Genomic DNA, 10,628 nt, shown 5'->3' with positions numbered 1-10,628 from the left:
TCACAGGTATTTACCCATTAATTTCATTTATCTTTTATTGAAAAGTAAAACATAGCATGCATGTATAAGTGTATTGTGTATAGGTCAAAACTATGAAGCATTTAGCCAGTGTTGTGTCCTCTGTGAGATTATTTTGCATTGTGTATCAGCCATCCAAAATTTGCTGCCAATCACCAGAACAGGTACATTGTGTTGAAGTAATATTGACTATAAACACAACATGATGAAAGATAGTTAACCTGATAGTGACCTTACTTTTCCTCAGAGTGTATTAGCTTCACATGGGATAATTCGTTTCTGCTATGTAAACTATGTCTTTATGTTATATTTCTTTTGATTTGTAGCTTTGCTCTTAATGGTATATTAAATGTTCAATCTAAGCTAATCTTGATTTTCTTTATTATTACCTTGGGTGGAATTTAGGTGAGCTTCCTCTTTTATATATACGCATATTTTCATAAACAGTTTGTTTGTTTGTTTTGAATTTCGCACAAAGCTACTCGAGGACTATCTGTGCTAGCCGTCACTAGTATAGCAGTGTAAGACTAGAGGGAAGGCAGCTGGTCATCACCACCCACCGCCAACTCTTGGGCTACTCTTTTACCAACGAATAGTGGGATTGACCGTACCATTATAACGCCCCCACGGCTGAAAGGGCGAACATGTTTGGCGCGACGGGGATGCGAACCGGCAACCCTCAGATTACGAGTCGAACGCCTTAACACGCTTGGCCATGCCGGGCCTTTATAAACAGATTATTTCTAATTTGTAATAATTAATTATTAATCAGAGTATGAGTTTTCAATGAAAACTGCATTGAAAACGCAGTTCAAAATAGCACACCTTTCTGAAATATACTTTGGTATTCACATTATTATAATTTACCATCTATACTTCATATTGATGGCATTTTGGAAAGCCGCTCCACAGTTTACCTTAGCCCCCCCCCCAACGAAAATATTCTGGTGTCGCCACTGAAATCTTTTTTTTTTTCTTTTCGTGTGAAAGATGCTCTGTTTTAAGCTGCCAATTCTTTCCTAAATGCTACTGACAACAACCTCTTATGCCTTTGATTTTAAATTAGGCTGTTTAAGAAATGACATATGACGAACGTACTAAAATGCATCGTTTTATTATTTGAACATTCAAGAACCATATTCTTCATGTGTAGGAAGCCTAGGTGGATATTTTCTGTTTTAAAGCAACAGCAAAACGATAGAATGAAACATCACGTTTTGTTTGCTTCTTACTTCTAAGATTAGAATTTATTTCTCATATTCAGGGGTAGGGGTGAAGGGGATATGAACAGCTTCTGCCTAAAGTTCCATAAAACCTAAATTTAGTCTTGAATAGTCTTGCCGTTTTCGAAAATTTCCGCCTCTGAAACTTATGAACATTCGTGATATGCGTAGAGTGTTTATCAACCTAATCAACACAGTTTTCTATCTGTATGTAAAGAGAGGTACAAAAATATGAAACTGAAGTGTGAACAAAATTAGACGTCTTATTTATAATATATATACGTATATGCATTATCTGAACTCAGATTCCTCAGTTATCTGTTGGCTACTTCCAAAATATTATTCACTATATTTATTATTATTGGTTCTGGAATCTCATGAAAAACCGCATGAAGGTTTCTTGCGGTATCAGTTCCTAATTCTGAAGAGTAAGATTGGAGCTAATAAATACCATCCATTGTTATCTCAGATGATACTCTTATCAACTAGTCGGTTTGGCTGTCACTTTTGTAACACACTCATGGCTCCAAATTGCTCAGTGTAATTTATTATTATTGACTTGGCATAATAAGGTGGTTAGGGCGTTCGACTCGTAATCTGATGAGAGTCGCGGGCTCAAATCTTGTTACACTAAAGATGCTTACGACCAATTCCACTATTCGTTGGTAAAAGAATAGCCCAAGAATTGGCGGTGGGCGTCTTACACTGCTAAATTAGGGATGGCTAGCGCAGGTAGCTCTCGTGTAGCTTTACGAGAAATTCAAAAACAAATAATTAATATTATTCTTTGCCATAACAGAGGTAAGAACTTCAGATACATAATCGAGCACGTTAATTACTGTGGTATTCAGTACACATCTTAACTCTTCAGTCGTATTTATGCTTCGCTTTCTTTCTTTCTACGTCAGTTATATACGCTTACAGTCCTCCACTGCATGAATATAATACATATACGGAAGTGAGTCTCAGTGCTCCATATATCACACATTTAGATATTCTGTTTTACGGATAATTTTCAAATTGGTGTTTAAAAATAACGGAAATGAAATTTATTTTGATTCTTAATATACATTCTTCTTCCAAACATTATTTTTCAGCTATGCTTCATCAAAAAAGAAGAAGAAGAAATCGTCAGAACAGTCGATTAAAGTTTTGAGAAACATCGATAAACCAATGAGAAAATTTATCAGCCAGGCCAATTATAATATTTGGCAAATTGTGATTGGATAACTCACCTTCAGAGTTTATTATTATTATTATTATCAGGTCTTTTCCCCATAAAATACTGATGGGTTTTTATAACACTATATATTTCGTATTTAAATATGAAGTAATCACAATAGTTAAGGATTATACTTTGCGTTATTTTATTCCAGACAATATTAGGTTTAGCTCCGCCCATACAGTTTAGAGTGCTTGAGAAATAAACACGTGTGAGATGAAGTTGTCTAGGTGGCAGTTTGAGCTACTCGAAATATCTGTGCATGGAAGTCATAAATCTTATTAAAAATTAAAAGTACAATTATTTGTCTTTGTGTATATTATATTTTCATTAATTTTTGTATTCGACGATGTACCTTTCAGTTTTCAAGCGCGTTTTGCTACTCATGTTTCCTTTGTCTTTATTATATCAAACATGTATGCTAGAGGACGTGGTCGTGAACGAACAACCTTTGGAAAATGAAGATGGTATGAAGTATCAAACTTTATCGGTTCTTTTTTGTCCTTTTACTGGTTGGAAAGCCTGTTCACGGTAGATGTTAATGTCAGGGAAAGATCTAAATATTTCCATAAACGTAGTATTCTTTACTGTTGATGCAAGTGTTCAGCCTGTTGTCCAACTAAATCCTAGTCAAACTTTTCAAATTACAATAGCTATAAAAATATGAGACGCTTATTAATATTAGTAGTAAATAAGGTTACAAAAATATGCTGATCACGTAAAGTCTATAAAAATTTCTAACATGATAAAGTCAGATCAATTACTATCTGTATGGAGATTTAACCTATACTATCTTAACCCAAAATTTTATCATTAAAAACATCAGTTCATGTTCAATCCACAAAGTCAGTTATTTACAACATATCAAAGCTGACTTCATCGGATCAACATCTCAAAATGATATGAAACTACAATTTTTTTTAGTTACTAAATTAGACATTTTTGTGCCTATTACAGTATTGACTTGTTTTTTTAGGATTACAAAAATAAAGGAATTTTAGAGCTGCTATGGGTAATACTTCTAATAAAATCGTATGTTAATAACTGTGACACTAGTTATAGTACTACAGTAAATATGATGTTAAATTGAATTCTGATAATGGGTTAAGAGCAATACAGGTGCAGTTAATGGTTCAAGGTGCTTTTCCAAGTGGTTTTTGCCTATTGACTCTATTAGTTTACCAACAGTAAAAGTCAGACTAATTCTGTAATTGGTCTGTACAAAAAACGAATACATTTTGAATTTTTCATACTTGGATTATCCAAGACTCTTTGTAAACTGCTGAATTAACATTTTAAGTTAAGACTTGGAGTTAAGGGTTGTCAGATGTTTTGTTTGAATGTGGAATGATAGAATTAAAAACTCAACTCTGCTTTAGAAAAGGTTCTGTTTTTCCATACTGCTTGAGGTTGTCAACAAGAACCATTCATTCCAAGGAACCAGTAAAACAATTTCAAGAAATCCAAAAATAAACAGGAAATCAATCAGTGCAGAGTGAAGTCAGGAAATATCCAAATTTCTGAACTCCTCTAATTTTAAACCTAAATATCTATTTTGACAAATTGGATTTCCAAAAGGCTTTTATTAAATTTTGATTAAGTTCCTTATAACAAGTTAATTTGTAAGCTAAGCTGGGGAGAAAAATGGTTAAAAAATGTCTTTAAGATAGAAGATTGAAATAAATGACCATCATTCTAATTATAATTTCTTAAGGCAGTGTTTTCCAACCTTTTCTTGCCAAAGGTACACTGACTTATAAGAATATTGTGTGGCATACACACATCCTAGAACCTTATGAAAACCCAGACCAAATGATTTTTTTTTTTTTACCACATGAACTACAAAGTTTTTGGAATGTAACAGTGTGTAACATCTCAACCTGTACACTGAAAGAGCAACAAGATAGAATACACTTAGGTTTTGTCAACAAAACTAATTTCTAAAACTATACTTTTTATTAATGTTTTGCATATGTGACATGATGAGGAATGTTTGAATGAAAACTACCTACAGAAGCCTTATTCTTGGCTAATTATTAAGCACAGTTGTTTTTTCTATTACATATTTTACTTGTTGAATTGTTTGACAGATGATGTGATATTTGCCTTTAACTCAGATTGTTGGATAATTTCATGAATATTTAAATAGATAGGTGTCTTTGCTAGATAAGCTTGGCGGGCCATATTGTCTTCTATTTTCAAATTACTTCTTGTGAAAATTTAGGTCAATTTCTGTCTGATTAATATTAATGACATCAGTATCTGCATAACTTGCTTAGTCAGATACAATTATGAAATTAATATTAAGAGTACTTACAGTGGTAATTAATAATAATAATAAAAAGGTTTGTGTAATTTTTGCTTTTTTTGTAAAAAGGCTTAGAAATGTGTTTTGTAGATAATAATAAGGAAAAGTACAATTTTGTGGTGATTTGTTTCCTAACTAATGTATTGATTTTAAATCATGATTAACTCCTGAAGACATCCTGTAGAATTAAATTCACGTTTCATGTAGCTCTACATATCACTGACTGTGGTTGATATGACATTCTACTTTGGTTTCACTCATAAGTTCTAAGAAATATAAGCCAGAAAAGTATTTGAACTCCGTTATATTTATCACTGGGCGAATTTTTTATTTCTTATCTTCTATTTAGTGTAACTCGTTATTTAAATGAATCTTTGTGTGATATGATATTTATTTCTGTTGTGCTCCAGACACATTGTTATTTAACATAAATTTAACCTGACTTGTTTGTATTTCTTCCTAGACATCCCAACTATTGAAGGTTTTGGAGGAGATGTGAAGATCACCGAAGACGATGATGTTTTGGTGTTGAATAATGACAATTTTGATCTAGTTGTCTATCCGAAGGATATAATTTTGGTTGAGTTTTATGCACCATGGTAAGAATTTTTCTCTTATGTAGAAAAGTGTTGCAATTCAGTAATGGTATTTTGTCTTTAAAATACTGTAATATAAAAATATCCATTAGCTTATTGATTACTTTTAATTTTCTGTTTAACATTTTTGTTGCTGATGTTTGTATACACATAATGACTGTAGATTATTAATAAGTTATGTGTACAAAAAGCTGTAAATACATTTATGGGCAATAGTTCTCTTTTCAAAACTTTATTAAATGATACAAAAATAACACATATTAGCATGTAACAGATAGACAGTCATAGGCTGATTTCTTTAATTGTGTTCTCAAAATTTTCAGAATAATTAATATTTGTATGAATAAAATTCATTACAGGAATATTTTGCTGTCATTTCAATTTGCATTCCTGTTTAAATAAATGATTGATTTGGCAATTGCAAAATTAATTAACAGTACATTAAAACAACCGAGAATAAATAATTTGGTACAAAATCAATTTTTAGATTAAGTAAAACATTTTTGTGTTATAAATCTAGAAATGTTAATCTGAAGATATAGAACATAAAGACAAGTGAACATTTGGTCTCTCAAGGCTTTACTTTCAGAATCAGCCTTGAGAGAAAGGCATTTTGACTTGCCCTTTATGTTTCAGACAATCAATAATTTCTTTCATAAGCTTCTCTAAATGTCTTGGCTCCACTACTGCTGATGTCAATTCATTTTTTAAATTAATTACTTTGTTATTAAAAAAACTGTCTTAACTGAAACTTGGCTTGACTTTTTGAAATCTTAAATGTTTTTCTTCTCATCCTTTTATCTTCCAAATACAGCACAAAGAGGCATCAATGTCATCAGTCTTCTAGATGATTTTGTAACTAATAATACAACCTTTTATATATTTTTTTTCTCAAGAGGAAGTAAGAAGTCTATCCCTATAAGATAATCTTATCTTCCCTGGAATCTTTGTAACTCCTTTGAACTCTTTCTAATAAGTCAGTATCCTTTCTTAAGTAAGGAAAACAGAAGTGTAAAACTGTACAAAATTTTCCAAGTGAGGCCATCCTACTGATATTTATGGAGATGGTTAACTATTTTTAACCAGCACATTTAAATACACCTTAAACTTTTATTAGTTTTACTGCTATCATCAGATTACTGCTCTGATGGTTTGAATGAGTTATCTACCTCTATGCCAAAATGTTTATATTCTGTCATGTCAATAAATTTGTACCCATCTGTTAAACATGTGATCAATGTTATGGTAATCTAAATACAAGAACTTATTAAACATTATTTACCACATAAATGTCCAACCAACTGATTGAAATCATTCTTTTGTTCCTCATCATATTCAGTACAGTTAGAAATACTCATGAGTTTAAAATAATCTGTAAGCTTTACTAATTATGCTTCTATGAACAACATTAATATAATTAAGAAAAAAGTCCCAAGCACTGTTTCTTGTGGTGAAAAATTGTATAACATGATACACAGACAAGGAACTATTTGGTGTTTAAAGGCTGTTCCTGCACATCTCCCCTCGATGTGGATTCCTGTACGTGGTAAGGGGACTTCCCAGGGAAGGTTCTGTTCTTTCAGTTTACCTCCTCCGGGATTTAAACATCCACCCATGTGTTTGCCATGCACGGCAATCCGTGAAGAGGAGGAGAGGATCCTGGTGGTTGAGGGGTCCAACCCTAACACACCACTTTGTCTTTGAATTCCTGTAGACAGGACAGCCTTGGGGTGGTGGCCTCCCTTGGGTCATTTGGCTAGTCCACTTGGGCTAGGGTCAATCAAGTACCAGTGTTGGATGTTCTCAACAGGTTTTGTGGACATTGTGTCTGATGCTGGTGTTTGGGTATAGTGCTCATGAAACCCTGGTGTGTCCTTGTTTAACATTGTAGCGTGTCCCCTTGTAGGGCTCCATGGTTGGTGGGGACAGTGGGCACAAAAAATTTCCTTTTTTTATTATGGATCCCCAAATAAAAGCTTAAATAGTGAAAAAACAGTCCACAGGTAAACAACTACATCTTGAAGATTCTGAGCAGCAATCTTCAACATCTGTAAAACCTGTTGTTTCTCATTTTCTTATATTGTACTCACTTTCAGACAAACCTTCAGGGCAAATGTCTCCCTTTTTCATTCAGAAGGGACTAGAGGGACTTGCTGGCTTTCCAAAGTCAGTAAAAAAGCTTTGATCTGGTGACATATTGGTGGAAACATCCACATCTCAACACAGTGAACTTCTGTTGCATTCAAAGGCAATTGGGGATATGCCTATAGAGTTACACCCCATGCTACCTTGAATTCTTCACAACCTATTGTTGAACTTTGAAGAACGTTCCCTTCAGAGATAAAAGTTTGAAACCCATGTGACCCCCTACTTAGGGCTTACTGCCAGCAGCTTAATTTTTCTTTTATTTTCTGTGAAGGAGAGGGAAAGAAACATCTAAAAAAATATTTAAAAATTCTGTAATTATTTATTGGCAAATTAAATCACATTGGTCCAACCTGAATTCATAAAAAGAACATATATTTCTTAAAATAATATTAACATAGGTTTGAACAGCTATCTAACCCAGCTAGTGAGATGCCTGATGTTGCATTTCAGCAGCAAGCTTTGAAATTTGTGGCTAAACGTTTGTTACAGCCAGTCTCATGTCATCTCCAACATCCAATCTGTTCCTATTCTTTGTTTTTATATTGACAAGAGTGGAAAATCCTGCCTCACACAAGTAGGTAGAAGCAAATGGAACAAGGACACGTAAAGTGTCCTTGCTGACCTTGGAGTATGATTGATACATAGCACACCAGTACTGAGTCACGGATTTCACCTTGAAGAGATCACGAGCTGAAGAGTCGTTCCTTAGATCCAGAAATTCATCTTGGATATCATCTGGGATGCTGGATACATCAAGTTCAGTACAAAATGGGTTCCTTATCAGGGTCTCCTGTTCCTGTGATAGCTCAGGGAAGTAACACTCGACTTCCTTTTCTAGAGACTGAAAATGTTCGGTAATCTCATCCTTGAGGAACTGATCCAGTTGGATCTGAGACTCATCCGTCACTCCACAAAGTTTTTCAAACATAGCAATGTTTCCAAGATTGATTTTCCGACACCAATTCTGCAGTTTGAAACAAAGGCCCGAAGACTATCTTGAAAAAGGAGAACATGTGTTTCCCTTCCTTGAAGCTTCAAATTGAGCTTGTTCAGCTGGTCAAAAATGTTGGCTAGGTACACAACCCTTTTATTCCATGCTTCATCTTCAAAGTGAGCTACAAGATCTTTCCTTTCATGAGTCTCCAGGAATAGCTTTATTTCATCTTTCATTTCAAAGACACAATTAATAATGTTTCCTTTCGACAATCAACGTACTGCTGTGTAGAAGAGAAGGACTTCGTGGTCAGCATTCATGTCTTTGCATTGTTCTTTGAATAGGCGAGTGTTGAGTGCTTGAGTCTTCACATAATTTACAATTTTGATTACAGATTCAAGCACTTCCTGCAGAGAGGCAGGGAGAGTCTTACTGGCGAGAGCATATCGGTGAATCATGCAGTGGATGCCCTTTGCTTGAGGTGCTAGCTTCTTCACTCTCGACTGGAATCCTGATTTCGATCCCAGCATAGCCGGTGCCCCATCCATACAAACCCCACACACGTTTTCCCATTGAAGATCTTCGTCTTGAAAAAAAGTTGAATTTCCATGACATCATCAGCTTTTGTTGTGGTTTCAAGTGCACTGCAGAATAAGAATTTGTCTTTGATGTCACCTGAATTAATGTATCTCACGAAGACAAGCAACTGAGAACATGAACTTACATCTGTTGACTCGTCGAGCTGAAAGGAGAACAAAGGAGAACCCTTGATTTCAGTCAAAACCTGTTCCTTCACATCCATAGACATTTTAGAAATGCACCTCTGTATAGTATTATTTGACAGGGATACTTACTGCATCTTCTTTACACTGGCTTCTCTAAGAATAAGATTTACTGCTTTCATCATGTAGGGTTCAAGAAGTGTTTCTCCAATCGTTTGAGGCTTTTTTTTACCTATCCTGAGGCTCGAAAATTGCTGTCCACCACCTTATCTTGGACATTACAGTGAGAATGCAGACAGATCTTTGTGCCTCCTAAAGAATCGTTCTCTAGCAATTTTCCAGGTACAGTAATGTCCTCAGAATGCAATCTCATACTCTAGGTGAAAGCTTTTGCCAGGTATCTAGCACTTCTGTTTCTTTTTTTACATTCTTAGCCATCAAGACTCGGGCAGAGCAATCACTTCTTTCCTTTCGAGGTGATTGTCTCTATGACTATAATCGTCCATTTACACTGGTGGAACTCAAACTGGCCCTTTATTGGTCTGGCAGTACATCTGTTGGATCTGATGATATACACTATGTGATGCTGCGTCGTCTATCTCCTGCTTCTCTTGCTATTCTTCTGGTTGTTTTTAACTTGATATGGCAGGAGAATGTTTTTCCTGATGCTTGTAATACAACATGGAGGTATGGCATTTTGCGAGACCATGTATGTGGCTTATGTGACCATTTGCCCATTGTTATTAAAAAATTTTTAATAGACAGGAGATTCTTAGTTAATGTGGGTTCAACACTTTCCTGTTCTTTTCTACAGGAACTTGGAGTCCCTCGGGGCTGTGTTCTGAGTGTCGCACATTTCAGTATAAAAATTAATGCCATCACTGAACAGCTCCCTCACTGTTGCAAACGGGCTCTATGTAGACGACTTTCACATCTCATGTCAGTCGCCGAACATGAGGTGTATTGAGTAGCAGCTACAGAATGCCCTCAATTGTTTACTAATGTGGATCACAGCAAACGACTTTACCTTCTCTATCTAAAACCGTTCACAACCTGTTCTTGATGATATTGAAAACACTGTCCCATTTCTCTTTACCATCTACTTTTATCCAGTTTTTCTGGATATCTGGCCACATTGGTATTCGTGGAAACAAGGTTGCTGACACTGCAGCTCAATCTATCTGCTCTGGCACTATCACTACTGTGTCTGTTCCATACATGGACTATGGTCCTGTATTCAAGGCTCGGATCTGTGCCAGCTGGCAGTCGACTTGGAGTGAGCAATGCGAAAACAAGCTTTTCCAAATAAAATCCTATATTGGACTTTGCTGTCTTGTTACCGTAAGGATTGGAAAGAGGAAGTTGTTTTAACTAGACTACGCATTGGTCACAGTTTTTTAACTTATTGTGATCTGACTGTTACACAAACTACACACTGGTGCATCAGTTCCAGATAA

General features: G+C 35.0%; 1 protein-coding gene across 1 annotated transcript in view; it reads left to right on the top strand.

The window, feature by feature from the left end:
• The first annotated feature begins 2,639 nt into the window (after positions 1-2,639).
• The window catches only part of LOC143252512 (protein disulfide-isomerase A4-like), a 32,976-nt gene continuing 24,987 nt past the window's right edge, over positions 2,640-10,628 (top strand). The window contains exons 1-2 of the mRNA XM_076504759.1: positions 2,640-2,930; positions 5,235-5,370. Coding sequence (XP_076360874.1) covers positions 2,813-2,930; positions 5,235-5,370 — 254 coding nt within the window. The 5' untranslated portion in view covers positions 2,640-2,812. The remainder of the gene's footprint in view (positions 2,931-5,234; positions 5,371-10,628) is intronic.

The sequence above is a fragment of the Tachypleus tridentatus genome, chromosome 6, assembly GCF_004210375.1.
Source record: "Tachypleus tridentatus isolate NWPU-2018 chromosome 6, ASM421037v1, whole genome shotgun sequence".
NCBI classification, from domain to species: Eukaryota; Metazoa; Arthropoda; class Merostomata; order Xiphosura; family Limulidae; genus Tachypleus; species Tachypleus tridentatus.
The sequence above is the reverse complement of the archived record's forward strand: the minus strand, read 5'-3'. Positions and strand labels throughout refer to the sequence as shown.